The sequence below is a fragment of the Cryptotermes secundus genome, unplaced genomic scaffold, assembly GCF_002891405.2.
Source record: "Cryptotermes secundus unplaced genomic scaffold, Csec_1.0 scaffold338, whole genome shotgun sequence".
Classification (NCBI taxonomy): domain Eukaryota; kingdom Metazoa; phylum Arthropoda; class Insecta; order Blattodea; family Kalotermitidae; genus Cryptotermes; species Cryptotermes secundus.
Window position 1 is genome coordinate 131371 of NW_019727092.1, and position 19634 is coordinate 151004.

At 36.0% G+C, this 19634-nt stretch overlaps 1 protein-coding gene across 2 annotated transcripts in view; it reads right to left on the bottom strand.

The window, feature by feature from the left end:
- The window catches only part of LOC111864364 (dynein heavy chain 7, axonemal), a 167945-nt gene that overhangs the window by 103816 nt on the left and 44495 nt on the right, over positions 1 to 19634 (bottom strand). For both annotated transcript variants that reach the window (XM_023851574.2, XM_033751408.1), the window contains exons 17-20: positions 9818 to 9983; positions 8524 to 8669; positions 6454 to 6702; positions 5332 to 5492 (exon numbers count right to left, since the gene is read on the bottom strand). In XM_023851574.2, the coding sequence (XP_023707342.1) occupies positions 5332 to 5492; positions 6454 to 6702; positions 8524 to 8669; positions 9818 to 9983 (722 nt within the window). The remainder of the gene's footprint in view (positions 1 to 5331; positions 5493 to 6453; positions 6703 to 8523; positions 8670 to 9817; positions 9984 to 19634) is intronic.

A 19634-nucleotide genomic window follows, 5' to 3' on the forward strand; every position in this document is an offset into this window, starting at 1 on the left:
AGAATAGAGTGGAAATAAGAAAAATACACCATTCATAACATTTTTTTTACTCATAAAATAAGATAAACTCCTAATTACAAAAATANAAGAATGTATTCACATGTCAATGGCAGTATATTCAATTTCTTAAAAAGATCCCTACAAGAGTCTCTAGGTCCACTCCAGATATAATCCTTATTACTTTTTTTTTTGTAATTTAAAAACTCTTAACATTATTCGTTGAGTTGCCCCAAAAAATTATTCCATATTTAAGAATAGAGTGGAAATAAGAAAAATACACCATTCATAACATTTTTTTTACTCATAAAATAAGATAAACTCCTAATTACAAAAATAGCTGAACTAAGTTTAGGGAGAATATACTCTACATGACTCTTACAGTCTAAATTCTTATCAATCTGCAGACCCAAAAATTTTATCACAGAAAATTCATCTATAAACAAATTCCCACTAACAACTGCCAGAGAGTTATAGGACTGTTTTAGAGCAAACCTAATAATATTAGTTTTAGTGATATTTAAGGCCAACTTATTAGCTGTGAACCAATTTATAATAAGAGACAGTGTACCCCTGACTTTATGCTTAAGCTCATCATGATTATTACCAGTAACCAAAACATTGGTATCATCAGCAAAAAGAACAACTTTAGCCAATTTATTAATATATGGAGGCAAATCATTAATGTAAATAATAAATAGAAGTGGTCCCAAAACCGACCCCTGCGGAACCCCTTGTTTAACTCTTTCCCAAGATGAAAAATAGTCCTGACCATCATTAGTTTTGATGTACACACACTGTTTTCTATCCCATAGATATGATTTGAACCAGTTTAATATACAACCCCGGACACCATAATACTCTAGTTTAGATGTCAATATCTCATAATTAACACAGTCAAAAGCCTTAGCAAGGTCACAAAAAATCCCTGCAGTTTGCAGTTTGTCATTCCAGGCCTGAAGTATGCCAGTCGTAAAAGAAAAAGCAGCATGGTCTGTTGAAAAATTTTTCCTAAAGCCAAATTGTTCCTGCACCAGAATATTATTAACTTGTAGATGCTGACTCAATCTACAATGCATAACTCTTTCCAAGACTTTACTAAATACAGTCAACATAGAAATAGGTCTATAGTTCGTAATATCAACCTTATCTCCTTTCTTATACAGGGGCTTTATAACAGCATACTTCAAGCGTTCAGGAAATACACCATTAATGATAGACATATTACAGATGCAGGAAAGGGGCGCACTTATAAAGACGCTACAAAGTTTTAATACTTTAGATGAAATCCCATCATAACCAGAAGACTTCTTTGATTTTAAAGAACAAATTATATTGATAATTTCTCCTTTGGTTACAGGAATTACTTTCATACTATGAAAAATAGGCTGAAAAACGTTCTTTAATAATTCAAGAGGTGAACTAGTTTTATCAGGATGTGTTTGCAGACTATGAGCAATATTAAAAAAATACTCGTTGAAAGCATCAGCTACATCATTAGATTGAATGTTCCTATTATCCATTTTAAACATAACCGGCATATAATTGTCTTTTGCGGATTTATGCAATACATTTCTTATAATATTCCATGCTGTTTTATTTCTATTATTAGAAATTTCAATTAACTGATTATAATATAATTTTTTTGCTTCATAAATTACTTTCCTTAAAATAAGACAATACTTTTTATAATAAGTTTTTACTTTTGGATCGTTACTATATATTCGATTAACTTATATAAAAATCTTTTACATTTACAAGATGTCTTTATACCCGTAGTAATCCAACTTTTATCATTGTTATTGCTCAAATACACAACAGGGAAGCTTGCTTCATAAATGTTTAAAAATGTAGATAAAAATTTATTAAAAGCACAATTAACATCAGCATTAAGATAAACTTCATTCCATATCAAGTATCTCAGCATCCATTACAAAATGTCTGGTATCATAGAACCTGAAGAACCATCAATGATATCAAGAAGCAAATTAACAGATTCTATATTATTCTTCAATCTATGCCTTGATCTCAAATGTAAATTTTTCATAATACAAATTTCACTGCCCATATTTTGCATGCATTTCTTTTCCTACAATGCATGCTACAGTGATTGACACTCTCAATTCTCTTAAGTAATTATTGAATAAGAAGTTCCGGAAAGAACTACTCACCTACTTCCCTTCAATATAACACGCAACGGATAGAAAATGACATGTCCAACAATGTGATATCATAAGCTTACTTTTATTTTTTTAAGTAGGGAAAATAGACTAAAAACATTTGTATTTGCTTAGGTGTACACAATAATACAAATGCCATTGCCTAGCAATGACAGTAACATATTTACAAATGTTGCCTAGCAATGGCCCTTTTCTGTTTTGAGGTGTTACAGTTTTTGTTCTCTCTTCGGTCTGCTGCTCTACTCACACTATAGACTAACTATAGACCTATATCCTTGTTGACTTCTTTTTCAAAAGTAATTGAAAAATTTATTTATGAAAGATTAATTACACATATTGAAATGAACAGTATCTTGGTCAATGAATACTATGGATTTAGAACACAATCCTCAACCGAAATTGCGGCCTTTACATTATTAAAAAGTATATTTACTTCAATGAATAACAAAATGTTTGAGTGGTATTTTTTGTTCTACAAAAGACCTTTGACTGTGTTAAACATAAAATACTAATTGATAAACTTGAATTTTGTGGACTTGAAGGTAAATTTAAAACATTAATAAACTCTTATTTAATGGATAGATATCAGAGAGTAGAACTCAGTAACAAAAGTAACAGTAAGGGCATATCTAATTGGGAGAGGATTGAATGTGGAGTCCCACAAGGCTCTATTCTTGGCCTCTTGTTCTCTATACTCTATATAAATGACTTACCAAAGATACTAAACAAAGATAAATATATGGTTTTGTACGCGGATGACACGAGTATAATAATTACAAATACAAACCACTCCATCCAATGTGACATATAAGTTTTTACTACGTGAAAACTTATCTCCCTTACATTTTTCAGTCCTTACGGACCATCTTCAGAGGGAACATCATTACATACTGGAAACTACCATCACAATAGGTGTTTTGATTTAAAATACATACGCTTACATCCTATAATGCACAGTACGCATAAAGTCGAACATTTCACAATCACAGCAGCTTCCTGGTATTGTAAAGTTTCTAAAGTTTCTAGATGTTATTTAAAAAACCTTTATTGTCAGTAGTTAAAATTTTTAAACCATGTAGGTTCGTAAAAACAACACAGCAAACCACGAACAAACCCTGGACGACATCAAGAACCTCCTCATCAAGACAGACAGGCGGCACAAAATCTGCCCCATACAAAAAGAACGATAGGAGTACGGACACGAAGCTACACAGTTTAAAAATTTTAACTACTGACAATAAAGGTTTTTTAAATAACATCTAAAAACTTTACAATACCAAGAAGCTGCTGTGATTGTGAAATGTTCGACTTTATGTGTACTGTGCATTATAGGATATAAGTGTATGTATTTTAAATCAAAACACCTATTGTGATGGTAGTTTCCAGTTTGTAATGATGTTCCCTCTGAAGATGGTCCGTAAGGACTGAAAAATGTAAGGGAGATAAGTTTTCACTTAGTAAAAACTTATATGTCACACTGGATGGAGTGGTTTGTATTTATAATTGTTAGTGTGACGGACCAGAATGAAACAAATCAAAAATAATAATTACAGATATAAATAATTCAAATTTTGAAATAAACCTAAATCGAACCATCAAGAAAATACACACATGGTTTAGTTCCAATCTACTTACTTTGACTCTTAAGAAAACTCAATATTAGAATTTTTCTTCAAGGAAAGGCAATAAGAGCCCAACTCACATTGTCTGTGAACAGGGGGGCATTGCTACCGTATCTGAAACTAAACTTCTTGGATTATGTATTGATGATACTTTATCCTGGAAAGGCCAAATAGAACAGATTGTTAATAAAATGGCCTCAGCTTGTTAGGCACTGAGAAATATAAGACATATAGCATCAATGGAAGCATTGAAGTTGAGCTATTTCGCTTTAGCCCATTCTGTTATCAGCTATAGAATAATATTTTGGGGCAGTGCAACCAATGTACATAAAGTATTCATAAAGCAGTAAAGAACTGTTAGAGTCATAAACAACACTAAACCTAGAGTCATGCAGGAAGATTTTTAAGATGATGGGAATAATGACACTATACTCACAGTATATATATTCATTACTTTTATTTATAATGAATAATAAAAACTTGTTCTTTATTAATGGCGAGATACATGAATACAAAACTAGAGTTCACAAAAATATACACATGTCTGCCTTGAATCTGACAAAACATAAAAACGGACCCTATATAACAGGTATAAAAGTATTTAATTGTCTCCCTCAGTCAATTAAAATGTTAGTTAATGAGGAGAAAAGTTTTAAATCAGCATTAAAGAGGTTTTTGTATCATCATTCCTTTTATTCTATGAATGAATATTATCAACATGCAAATGAATGAATGAAAAAGATATATGTAATTAACATATTTTATGTTTGTATTCATTAATTGAACTTTTAGTATATTTTAATATTGAAATCTTGTGAAATGTATATGTTATGTTGTATTGTGTAAGCTTTTATGGGGTAGTAATTTAATCAATTTTAACTTGAACAATTTCCACTTTTTTCTGGTTTGATTATCACTATGTATAATTTCGTTTTATTACTGCTCTGTATGTGACTGAATTTTATTTTATGAACTGTTCTTGTGTATGATGTATATATTGAAATCTTGTGAAATGCATATGTAATGGTGTTGCATAAGGTTTCATGGGTTGTAATTTAATCGATTTTAACTTGAACAATTTCCACTTTTTGTGTTTTAATTATCACTATGGATAATTTCATTTTATGGTTGTTCTGTATGTGACTGAGTTCTATTTTATGAACTGTTCTTGTGTATGTTTTGATTTCATTGTGACTTGTTCAATATCGTAGGCTTCGCCAAAAAGAATTTATCGAATTTAAAGAATAAATGAAATGAAAATGAAACTTATACTTCTACCTAACACACTGGGGTGAACCAAGGAGAGAACTGACAATGATGATGATGATGATGATGATGATGATGACGACAAATATATGTATCGGTCCTTGACTGTTTCTGAAATAACTCTAAACTCTACAACAACATGCAATTCCCAGGTTTACTCTTCATATTTTTATGGACAGGTATGGGAACATCTGGAACTTGGAAGTATACTAAGGGCACAAATATATGTAAAATCAAATATCACTGATTTACAAAATAAGAAACACCTGTTTAGACTGGTTGACACTGCAAATGCACGATAGCTGACAGCAAGGACGCCATTAGACCACTCATGTGAGACAGGATCAAACTGCCCATACAGCTGTCCCATTGTAATGGACTTTGGGTTAATCACTGTGATCTCAATTTTGTGTTCATCCTTTAAACCCTAAAAGAGCAAATATTAATCAATACATTTATGAGACAAAATATGACTTTTCTTGAGCCTCAACATATCTTTGGTCTCAATTTCTTGTGTAATAATAAGAATACACCATAGAATACTAGTCCAGCTATCTTTCTATTATGATTTTAAACTCCCAAACTCCTTGGCAAATTTTTACAAAATTTGAAAACAGACTTGTCGATGGATATATGTTCATAAAGTATATATGAGTAATTTATGCTATAGCAGTGAATTAGTACTGAATCATCACTGAGGACCCAAACAACCTGGTACATTTACGGCATTAAACATACACTTTATTGAATAGTGACACAAACTGAAGGTATGGATTTTAATTTGATTTTTTTTTCTTAGTGGAGTGAGACTGAGTCCACTTGGTCTGCTGCCACTACTGGCCTATTGTACCAGCCCAAGATGACAGATGATGGTGCCTGTGGAGAAATTGGTGGAAACCCACCCCAGTGCCACTTTGTCCACCACAAATCCCATATGACCTGACCAGGGCTCGGACCCAGGCCACCATGGTGGGAAGCCAGCAAATAACCACCTGAGCTATGGCACAGCCCTTAGGTATTTACATAAGTTTTGTTCAAAAGAGGTTTCCATGTCTTTATGTAAAGTGGTAGTACATGTTATTCAGGAAAACAAAAATGTTATTTCATTGATAAATTATAGTGATTGCCAATAATGTTTAATTCTGCAAGACACTATCAGTTGTGAAAATGTTGCTTTATGTATTCCAGATGAACATATACAAAATAAAAGAAGACAAAAGCACTCCATACTGTGCTTTGTGAATGTGTATAAAATTTACCAAGTTTTTATACGAACATATCCAGGAATATAGGAAGATAAGGCAGTGAGTTGAATCCAAAATTTTGATGTGTATGTAACAGTTCTAAGTGAAATGTGAATGAAGTCATCTACTTTAAGTTTTCAATACCTTGTTTTCTATTTCAGCTAAGCCATCAGCCAGCATGCGGTATGCAGTTGTCTTGCCTCCAAATGGAAGTCCAACTATCATGAAGCCATGCCTCACAGTCATCATCTCATAGATCTGCTGCACTTTCTCTAGGAAAGGCGGTATGCACTCTACGTTTGCAGCCTTGCAGGCACTCATTACTGCTGCATTCAAGATAGTGTAGTCTGGCTCTGGGAGTATGATTCCAGGAAATATATCTGATGTGATGCCCTGAAGTTGCAAAATAATGACTGAATAAGAATATCAAACCTGTGCTCTCTTATACTCACAATGAGACATACTAATATGACATACTCTGTTTGCAAGTTAAGCAGATCATTCTGAGAATTTTGTGGTCCAACTTTGATAAACCTCCAGCCAGAAGCACTAATAGAAACTACAAATTAAATGGCAGTATCTGAGGTTGTGCTATATAGTTGCATAAGTCTGGAAGATACTGAATTAGCACTTCATAACTGGTCAAGCAAGATAAGGAAATCTTAGTATTTCAGTTTACAAAACAATAATTTCATAATCTTTTAGTTTCTTTCTTATGAGTCCAATGCATAGCATGGTGTGACAAGGTGCCACACTACTGTGATACAAGTCTTGGGCTCAACACACAACAATAATCACTAACAAACAAAATGTCATGAATATGAGGAACATCAGATCCCCAACACTGTTTTGGACACACATTAAACAGTTGCTCCAAGCAATTAATGGATTTTCCCCATACTTTTCCCCTGACATGAAGATTTAAATCAGGCACATTAAATTTATTACTGCATAAGGAAACCACTGAGGTAATAATTTTTTCAAGGGGACCACAGTATATTTTATCTAACTAGTGATGTAGTCCACTAACCTCAATTTATTTTCATAAAACTAGTAACTTGGACTACTAATGTTTGTAGACAGGATATGAGCCATAACTGACAAACAGGCAATGTTCTCGCAAAAGCATGCCATGCTCTTGACATTCATCGAACAGGCCATTACTGAATGTGATCTGGAAAGTCATGATGATGAAATACTGTGCCTCAAGGGAACTTCCAGGCAGAATGGTTACAGTAAAACAGATATCCACTGGGCCGTGAACCCTAGAACAAAGTCACTTTCACAGTGGCAGGAGCCAACAGAGGAGGTTACTATGCTCTATATACTGTCACGAGTATGGGGTAATCGTGATGAAAATAACAGGTTCTAGTTTGGATGGCTGGATTTATTAGCACCTTGGTTACAAGTTCTTTTAATTACAATTTATACAGTGCTATCGCTGATTTACTCAATTTCCAGTCCACAGTTACACACATACTAGGATTTTCAGTCTTCACTAGTCGTTTCCTAGCAACAGATCTCAACACAGAAACTAGCACTTCAAATCACTATGAAGTCTCCTTGTCATTTCATGTTCAAACACCCTGAAACCTCGGCACTCAACTAAAATCTTTTCTGGACTCCTCACTGATCTAAGCTACAACAGGTCTTTGTTATATAGGCTCCACATGGGCAACACAGAAAACACAGTTCCAGTGCCATACAGTGCAGGTCACACTGAAAACAAGTCATGTGCAAAGTACTGTTGGGATGTGATGTAACTGTGCCTGCGTGGAAATGTATTTACCAAGCCATTGCCAAGTAGTGGGTTGCATAACCCCATTGTTTTGTTGGTGCCTGTATTACTTAGAGCAAATATGCCATAATACATGTATATACATACATACATACATACATACATACATACATGCTCGCTTGGAAATACACATTTATAAAACTATGTAGAAGATGTAATTCAATAAATAACTTGATATTCTGATGTAATGTGAGTTAAGACAAAACTAGGTGAACAATATAAGCACTAAAAGTGGCATACCAGGAAGTAACAATTATAAACATACACTACCACTATTTTGTAAGCACTATTCACAGTAAAGCTAAATTTGTGGATAACANGTGTTTTTTTTCCATCTTACCGTCTAATTGTAGTGATTCCAAATTTACCCAAAAACTACTTCTACATGTACGTAACCCTTTGCTGGATAACATTACCTGGAATAATGGAAGGTCATGGTTGAGTAACATTGACATGTTGACATCCTTGATGGACCGCAGAACCAGAATGTCCTCAGACTCATCTGGATACTTAAATTTTAGGTTTCCAGCAGCAATTAGTACTGACTTGATGGCACGCATTCCTAAACAACAAAAGTGTCACTGTCATTCACATATAAATGAGCATAAATTTCCAATTTCTTAATATCATGCAATTAAATATGTTTATTACCCACTACTTCCTATTGTCCATTATATATTTAATGTTAAGCCTATCATTTAAATGTTTCTAATAAAATATTTTTCACTTACAATTCATATCATAGAAATGCACAAAACCAAAAATTGTAATCGCCTTTTTAAAAGATCTGTAACTGTTGTGTAAAACATTACTGAACATGGCAACTATTTCACGGGGTAAAATAGAGGTTATTTCAATCTTCAACACATCCAAAACTTGCAAATATTCATACTGATGTGTAAAAATTAAATCAGAGCACAAGAACTAGAATCGTGATCTATTAGACACTTCAGCAAATACACTTTCCTATTACAGGAAAAAGTAAAAGTACATTAAACAAAAGTGTGCATGTATGTATGTTACAATTTGTATTAGACAGAGGTTAGGCAAAATATTTTTTACTTCAGCAAATATTTAGTTCTAGATGTCAGCAGAAATGCATGCAGAACTTCACGTAAGATAGTAATAAAAATTTTCAATTTAAACGAAATCTAAATTGGCCCAACAGTGTTTTCATAAAATTCCTTAACAACAGATTCCACATAGATCTGTCTAGTGGTTCTCAAATTGCCGTAAATACAGATGGACAGACACACTGAGCAAACTTATAGGCAAAATTACAAATGCACTATTAAACAATGTTTTCCCATTGGAAGTATAAATCTGTACACTGTTCCAAAGCTAAATGCACCACATACAGTACATTGCAGTCATGTTTATTTTGCACTTCATTTCTTTCCATTGACCACTGTATATAGTAAGGAGATACATATTTCATGTGTCATTTATTTTTACAAAGAACCATTTTGGGAAAAGCCCCGAAGTCTCATTTGAGCTTCATTATTAGTATCTGTTACCAGTTTGAATCAAGGCTATATTATCCTGCGAGTTTTCAGTGTAGACACCGAATTTCATGAAAATCATGCTCAGTAGTTTTGGATGGGAAATATGGGATCAGAAAGACAGACAGCATGACTTCCGCATTATGCATTTCTTTAAAGTACTGTACTTTGTAAAAAGAACATACATTGCAGCAGGTGTTCAACCTACCATAATCATAGTGGTTCTGTGAAGAAAGCTGCTCTGAGCAAAGTCTGCATGTGGCCACAATCTTGACAGCCAAGGACCGCGCACTCATAAAACCATAGGAATACAGTACAATTTCTGAAATGAGGGTATAGTCTGGCACCATCATTGCAACTGATCGAAACAATACCTGCAATGACAGAAAAAGTGGAGCTCTGTAAGAAATCCAGCCATGATCCAGTAGCATGTATCATTATACTGCATAATAAAACAGTTTCTTTAGACTGACAGACTTCCATGGCATTTATTATGGACATCATTCCATTGCAGCCTATTCCACCTTTTTACATTTTAATTCAAACCGCCAGTAATAATAACATGGTAGTTGCTGGAAACTCAGGTTGGAATGGGTGCAAGATGCTCAAGTTTTATTTGGTGATACATGTGCAATAATGACTGAATACTGTGCTGATCACAGCTTCATAAGTTAGCATGAAAGGTGGAATAGTAATTCTCCAAATGTTGATAAATGTTACAATTGGGTTCAGGAGACAGACTGAAAACGGATCCACACTGCAAGCAATTTTGGGGCAGTTAAATAATTTGAGCACAACCAAGAACTCAGAAGGGGTACTAGCACCAGCCAAGACCACCTAGTGGCTGGCCAAGACAATATGTCAGCAGGCTTAAAAGAACTAAAAAAGGATGTGACATCCAGTCAAGAATGACTTAAAAATGAAATACATGCCATCACAGATGACCAGTACAAGTTGGAAAGAAGAGTATCAGATACACCACACAAAGATTTTGAAAGTCTTCAGGAAAGTGATCAAAGAGCAGGCCCAGAATATTGACATGGAGTTCAGTAGAGTTACACAGTGAGATGTGCATATACCTTGATGTGACTTGAAAGTCATACATCTGCAGTTTAACATGCGGTTAGAAGCAGCAGAAATCTGAACTAGATGCAGAGACAATGAGGTTACACAGAACTACACTGTGAAGCCACTGAAGTTTGATGAACGCATGTCCTGGACAGTACTTCACTGCCAGTATAAGGCAGATGGACAGCCCATAAGGACATATATCTACTAACCACTGTTCTGTGGCAAGCTGCCAACACCCTACAGAGTATTCCAGCCAAAGCATCATACAAAGACAACATCAGGGTGCTGAAAGACTCTTACAGAAACCACCAGATGGTGAAGGCTTACCAGTCTAAACTTAAAGCTAGGACCTAGCTGAGCGGCAAGTCTCTACAAGATTTTCAGTAGCCAGCAAGCAGAAGACTCACTGAGCACTCCATTCAGAGGGAGACAGGTTATCTCAGAAGGGACTGTAAGCAGAGGCTGACTAGGAGGCCAACCAGGACCAGGGACACAAGTGAGAGCCAACATGAAAAGGGGGCCATCTGCATAAACACCTTCATCACCTTGCTCTACACACATCATACTAGCCAATAGGAGTGATAACAGCCTAACTGCCAAGGGTAGAGCCACATTAATACAGCTGTACTCTTTAGATGACCCTATTTCTGGATATATGATCACTGCCAGAAAATTAAATGACAGTTCACCAGTCTGAAAGTAGAAGTTATCGCTCTTGACCATGTCTAAGCCTGGGACCATGAAGCCCTAAGGAGGGAGCAGCTAGATGATAACAACATGAGACAAACTGTGCAATGGATTGAGGTTGAAAAGCGTCCTTGACTTCAGTCCCAGTTGCAGCTGCTGGGCTCAGTGAAACTCCCTAATAGTGACAGACATGTTAGGACATCACTGGGTGTCAGGTGATGGACAGTACAAGACAGTCTAAATACTTCTCCCCAGAGCATGGTGAAGGAAGTATTGATATAACTGCATGGAGGATTTTGGGAGGACATCTGGGTGTCAACAAGGCCCTAGGCAAGCTCAGAGAGCAGTACTACTGGCTATACATGAAGAGAGTCATCGGGAGATGGTGCCAACAAAGTGACACCTGAGCAGCAAGCCAAGGTCCCCAAACATGAAGCCAGGGCCTAATGCACAACTACAGCATCAGGGCACCATTTGAGAGGATCATCATAGACATCACAGGACCATTTCCAGAGAGCAAGAGGGATATATATTCTATTAGTCTTCTTCACCATCCCAAAAGTCAGAATAGTGAAAACTGACGAATATGTGGAAGAAATGATGGCTCTTGTATGAAACGACCGCTGACTGAGCTTCAGAGTGAAAGCAGAATAATTAAATATTCATAACTGACCAGAAAGAAAAATTAAAACCCAAATTCTGAACATACAACAAATCTGTGCCAAGATATTTCCAACGAATTCGAATGAAGCATAGACATTTACATAAAAATAAAATCTTGTAAAATCTGGACTCTTCAAGCAGTGTCGTCCCCAGTAGTGAAAATTTTCTACTTAAATAGAACCCACAAATCAAATGGCAGTCAATGCAATCGAAATCAATCCATTTTTCAAGAGCCCCATGCTACATAATGGGTGACATTGCAAAATGTCATAGTCATAAAATAGTATACTTAGCCCCTTGTCATTATTAGTATAATCCTGCTAAACTTGTGTGAGCACAACTGAAATCACATGGTATGGAAAACAAAAGTAGCTATTTCAAAATTGCTGATGTGGAGAGATTATCTCCTGAAGCCACAGATGGCACTGACACTTCAGTTTCGAAAAACTGTTTGACATGTGGAGAGTGTGCAGGAAGATCTGGTGAAGGAAATGGCAAAGGATGAGGTACTGGAGCTGATCCTCATCAACTTAATGCAATCAGAATCACATGATTCAGATACTGATGATGGCCTCTACTAAATACAAGGTAAGGTTGTAATTAATCACATCATACAAATGATAATAATCCCATTACTAAGACTTATATGCATCACAATGTGTGATGTATGTAAATCTTAAAATGAAATGCTTGCCAACACTCAATTTAGTTGCCCTGTCTTGCTCAGAGCACAACCTGTCAAATTTGAGAAATTTTCATATAGTGTCAATTGTATCTCAGAAATATATAGTGAGCACATGGGTATTATTGTTACTAGAGAGAGAGGACAAACAAACAGACAAATACAACATGAGCGACACCTACCAAATGAATGCTTAAGACAGCCCACTAAAATACATAGGACAAACAGGCAGAAAGTTCCACACTCGATACAATGAACATAGTATACAATCAATTAGAAATAATAATAGTAATTCGGGACATTCAAGCCACATATTAAATATGGGATGTACATATGGAACCATGACAAACCTTTAGTAACAGAACTGTCAGAAATTTAACAAAATATTCCATCCTACATGACTAATGTGAAAATGAAAACATCAAAGGAAGATGAAGATTCTACCTATGAGAGGGAGGTACAATTACTGACTGCTTGCAGTTCAGCAGATACTGAGGACAGGAAAATTATAAATAATAAAGATATGGAAAGGCCGGTCATGGTAGCCGAGCGGTCTAAGGCATGCACTGTCTTCGCTCGCTTGGAAGCCGGGATCGTGGGTTCGAATCCCACTCAGGGCATGGATGTTTGTGTGTGTTTTTCTGTGTTTGTGTGCAACGAGCTGATCAGCCACCCAAGGAGTCCTACCATATGTCTAAGATCTAGAAAAACCGAAGTGAACGGAGAAGTTCATGGAGGTAGGCCTAGGCCCACTGGGGCTGTAGTGCCAAGGAAAAAAAAAAAAAAAAGATATGGAAAAGTTGCAGATAGATCTGAACAGGCTGAGGGAGTGGGCGGTTGAAAATGTGATGATAATTAATCTAGCTAAAAGCAAAGCAGTTCCCTTTATGAGAGCCCAAGTGATGGAACCACTAAATTATTCATTATGGGACAGTCATTCTGGAAGCAAGCAGTTGTAAATACTTGGAAATAATTTTTTTCAGTGATTTATGTTGGGCTGATCAAGTTAATTACACGGTGAAAAAAGTCTGGAAGGCACTTCATTTTACAATGAGTATTATTAAAAGGGCAATAGGAACACTAACAATTTAGCCTACACATCACTAGTGCGTCTGATTCTTTATTATGGGGAGACATGCTGGGATCCTTACAGGAAGAGATAGATAAATGCGCTAGACCAGGTGCAAAATTTGGATATCATACAAATGATTCAAACTACAAAACCTTGACACAGCACAAAAAGATAACTCACATATGTGCTCTCTTCAAAACATACATGGGAGAATGGACTTGGAAGGCTACAGTTGACAGATTACAAAGACCAGGCTATCTGAACAGAGTTGATCATGATAGGAAAATCAGGAGTAGAAAGCAAAACACAGATATCGGAATACATTCCTTTTTAAACAGGACAATCCAGCTCTGGAACCAACTACCTGCAGATGTTTTATGAATTCTCTCCTGTAAACCAAGTAATTTTAGGAAAATGGTTAGGAAAGTCATAAGACAAAGTGAAAGTGTGGGGGAAATCATCAAATAAGTGCAGTGAAGTGAAGTAAATTGTGGTCAGGATGTGAAGGTTACATAAGTGTAGTGAAGTGGAATGAAGAGAAGGTTATGGTGATATGTGAGTGCATCAGTTTGTGACATTACATATTTTATTACTTTTACTATTTAGTGTATAATATCCTTATTCATTATTAATAATAATTTATATAACAGTAGCTGTAATTGTATTTGTTGTAGTTTAAATTGTATTTGCCTTGTACTCATTGTGTGTAGTGTGTCCTTTATTGTTTGTGTAGTTTTTGTGCTTGTGTTTTGATTGAGCATGGTGTGTTATTTTGTGTGATGTGTGTTATTTGTGTGTTGTGTCTTATTGTAGTACCACTGCCACCAGGTAAAAACCCATTTGCATTTAAAATTACAATAATAATAACAATTCAATTCTTTATTATTTATGTGCCGAGTCAACAGCCGCTGGGCCAATTACAGACAGAGCACAGGATAGATACAAGTAATTACATTATGGACAAACCCAACATAAAGTCAAAGACAAATTATAGGCAAGCACTGGAGGAAAACACAATAATGCAGACAAGTAAACAAACAAACAAACAATAATAATAATAATTTCATTAACATAAATAAATAATGCAGACAAGTAAACAAACAAACAAATGACAATAATAGTAACAATAATAAGTTCATTAACATAAATCTAAGTGTTATTGAGAACTGAGAAATGAAACATATAAATATTTAATTGAGAAATGAAAAGTGTAGATTTTCAGAGAGGATAATAATAATTATTCAGTTTAATTGTTGTTTATTTTACATGTAGATAATAATACTAATATTTATACCATATTTAAAAATCCTTTGGGGAGAACTTTCCTGGCTCCAAATACGTCAGCATCCCTGCATACAACTTTAGCAGCTGTTGCCCATCTAGCAGAGGGACAATTTTTAGATGAGGAGCAAACATTGAACAATGCAAAGTCTCCGATATACCGGGCAGGAACTCGGAGACCAACAATTTCCAGAAGAGAAGGGCAGAGCCAAAATAAACTTGAATAAGATAAAAAGCATCAAGGCGATGTCCCCTAGTACTTAAAGTATGCAATTTTAACTCCTCCAGAGAAAGAGAATAATTGTAATGAACTTGAGGATAGAAACGATTAAAACAAAGGGCCGCAAACCTCTGCTGGATGCGTTCCAGCTTGTTGGCATCAGTTGACGTAATCAAATTCCAGACTATGGACGCATATTCAAGCTTAGATCTAACTAGTGCAGTGTACAATCTGAACATACAGCCTAGAGATGAGAAATTGAAAGTAATGTTACAAACTAGACCCAACACTTTAACACAGTGAGAGAAAATGTAATGGACGTGATCATGGAAATATAGTTTAGCATCAATAAACACTCCAAGGTCTTTTATAGAATCGGTCTGGGCTACTGACGATTGACATAGTTTATAATCGTAGATCAGTATGTTGGTTTTCCTGGAGAAGGATATAACTTTAGTTTTACTGCTGTTGAGCTTCATACAGTTAGAAATGCAAGAATCCTGTATACAGTTAATGTCAGACTGAAGTAGATAGCAGTCCTGAGGAGAACTAATGGTTCAGTAAATTTTGATGTCATCAGCAAAAAGCTGACACTAAGCATTAAGCTCATGAAGAAGAAGAGAATATGGGACAAGGTCGAATGCGTTGCTAAGATCAAAATAAATAGCATCAACTTGTCTCCGAGAGCCGAATATAGGGGAAATAAAATCAATGTAAATTACCAAATTGGTGCTTGTGGATTTAGTTTTTGAAACGCCATGCTGACAAGGACTAATTTTTTATTTTAGATAATGAGAAACGTGTTCAGGAACAATAAATTCGAATATTTTAGAAAAATTACTCAGTAAGGATATAGGCCTATAGTTGCTAACAAAAGTACTTTTGCTTTTTTTTTTGAGAACAGGAACAATTGCTGCTTGCTTCCATAGAGAGGGAAAATAATGCTGAGGTAAGCTTAGATTAAAGATATGTTTAAGAACAGGTACAAATATATCAGTACAACCCTTAATAATAAATCCAGGGATGTCGTCGACCCCAACAGATTTAGATGGTCTCAGACGCTTAATGGCTTTCATAACATCCGAATCGGAAACAGACGCTAAAGGTAAGAATTTGGAAGATGACAAAAGGTTTGGGAAGACAATAGGACAAGAATTGTGGTATACTGTTTGAAAATGCTTTGAAAATTCATCAGCAATGTCATTAGTTTCAATTAAATGCTTACCATCAACCTCAAGCTGGATGGAATTAGAATTTATTTTCCTAAAGGAGGCCACATATTTCCAGAACTGCTTGGGTTGCAACTTTAAATTTTCGTCCACAGATTTCAACCATCTAAGTCTGTCAGACTTAATAGTAGACTTAACTAGCTTATGACAGAAGGAAAATTTTTTGTAAAGACAGTCGGATTTCTTTTTTTTTAAAACGTCTGTAAAAACATTTCTGTTTCCTTATATAATACCTTAAGGAACTAGAATACCCGTGTGAGAATTTCGTATGAGTGTTTATGATGCCATGGGGAATTGCATGTTCCATGGCATCTTGAACAGCAGCATTGAGGCCGGTTACAGCAGAATCCACAGAAGTGGTACCATACACATAGGACCAGTCGTAAGTTGAGAGATTATTATAAAGTAATGCATAATCCCCAGACGAAAATTTACGGTACAAATATCTATAATTTTGAATACAAGTGGCAAGGGACAGACAAATATTGATAATCAGTAGGGGGGTGGTAATTGTCAGGCTTTATCAGTCCAGAGTCAACAGGAATAATGCTTATGTCGCTTAAGTTAGAAAAAATTAAATCAAGTAGATTGCTGCTGCTGAGATTATCAATGCACTAATTAAGATTAAGTAGACACATGGAAGTGTAGATCGCATCTCCCTTAAGTTTAGAGTAATAATGGGAATTGGACAGAGCTTGACCACTTTTCCAGTTGAAACCAGGGGCATTAAAATCCCCAACCATAATTACTCGAAAATTATGGGTATCCAGATTGTTTTCTAAAAAAACAAAAGTAGTTAGCAATGTTTTCAGCATCAGGGGGAAAGTAATGATTTCCAATGAGTAAGTTATGGCCATCTGAAGTGGGGATTTCAACCCATACACATTCATCACAGGATTCTAAATCGTATCTGCGTTTACAGGAGCGAACTTTCGAGGATAGGGCAGTGAGAACTCCACCACCACGTGTCTTATTTACAGACGCCCTGTCAGAATGGAAAACTGTACAGGAGACAGGAAATAAATTATGATCATAACACAGGTCATTTAGCTATGTCTCAGTTAAACAAATAATATTGTAGTCCGTGGAGCAGATATTGTCATAAAGTCTGACTTGTTTATTCCTAATACCTCTGACATTTTGGTATTATATGTCAAAACATTTTCCAGGATGTTTGCGAGACCTGGAAAAACATCCTGTGTTGTTGTCAGGCTTTCTAACCATTAACTATGTACAGAAGCCCCCCCCCCCCTGAGCCACGACATTGTTTTCCATATTTACGGAATCACCTACAGGATCCACAGGTAGGGGAGTAGGGAGACGAACGTTACCTGTACCAGGGGAGCGAGGCCGAAAAGTCTCTGATTCTTCAAAAGTATAAATTTGGTCAGGGCTTAATCGCCCATAAAAAGGAGTGATTAAAAAGCCGTAAGGCCAGATTCCGGTATTATTAATAAGATGAAAATCATCCTCTGCAACAGAGACATGAAATGATGCATACAAATTATATTTAGTTTTTAGCCTGGTGCAAGCAAGGGAAGCAAGCTGCAATTGATCCTTCAGAGATGTCTCAACATCAGATGATGTTACATCTGGGAAAAACTGAGAGACAAAAAGGGATTTCATACAGACCCTTTTCTGCACAACAGAGGGAGATCTTCTCACTCCGATCATGGCAACCCTGGGTTTCTTAGTGGTACTGGCAACAATGTTGATGGTGTTAACAAGAGATGAGGCTACTCACTTCTTCTTAACTACCGTTAAAAAATCATCACCGGAAGGGTTTTCACCCATCACAACAGATGGCGCAGGTAGTGAAGTCATACCAGGAGCTGTGACCTTGGCAACACTACCATTCACTGCACACACAACATCCCTGTACGATTTTGCCATTGTTATGGCAGATGTAGCAGCCTCAGGCCATGCTAAATGCACAGGTGAGGGCGCCAGTTCACGTTCACGCAGTTGCGTCTTCATGGCTTCATTGTCGAGTCTAAGCTGCTGAACTTCACTGCTGAGATTCGACAGCATCACGACTATCGATTGCACCATCTCTATAGTACAGATGCCATTGGTGCAAAGTGTTTCCAGCTGCATGCTGAGGGAATCTTTATCCCCTATACATGAAGCAGTACACTGTAGCTCTGCAGAAATTGCTTCCTTCTGGTTACTCTTGCAGATGGAATGCTCATTTGCAGCATCCTCCGTGAGTTTCATACAACTGTCACATTTGTAAGCAGTCTTACAGGTGGTTGCACTCACACTGGTCTCCGGCACACAAGTAGGCAGACAATTACAATGAAAGCGCAAATCGCACTCGCCACAATGAATAGATATTTGCTTTCTGTAAAACGGCTTTTCACAGAGCCGACAGTGGTCCTTATTGGCCATGCCTAACCAGCGGCACACAGATATACACTAGGCACTCAAGTTGTCGGGAGCACAAGGACAACACGTCTGTACAGCTCGAGCAATAATAATTCAATTCAATTCAATTCATATTAATTTATGTGCAAACTTAACAGCACAGAGGCCAATTAAAATGCTAGCATGAATAGAGATATACACAAAAGTAATTAAAAAAACAAAATACAAAAATTGTAGTCTATGTTAATTACACAGCATGAATAAGATACAGAAGCAAACATACACAGACAAAGCCATAGTGTGAGAATTTGAGTTTCAAATAGTGCAGCATACAACAATAATAACAATAATAATAATAACAGCAACAAAATTAATAAAAATAATGATAATACAATAGTTTAATTAGTTCAGTATAAGATATATTTCATCAGAAACGTTTTTGGTCCAAAGACGTCAACAAAGACAATACTAGCAGCAGAAGTGCATCTAGCAGAGGGGCAATTTTTACTAACATAACAGACATTGAACATAGGAAAGTCCTGGATATATCGAACAGGGACCCGAAGGCCAACAATTTCCAAAGCAGAATGGCAAAGTATAGAACCTCGATAAACTTGAATAAGGAAGAGCACATCAAGATGATATCTCCTCTTTTGCAAGGTGTGCAATTTCAATTGTTCTAAAGCAAAATCGTAACAGTAATCTACTTGAGGAAAAAAACGTTTAAAACAGAGAGCCGTAAATTTCTGCTGA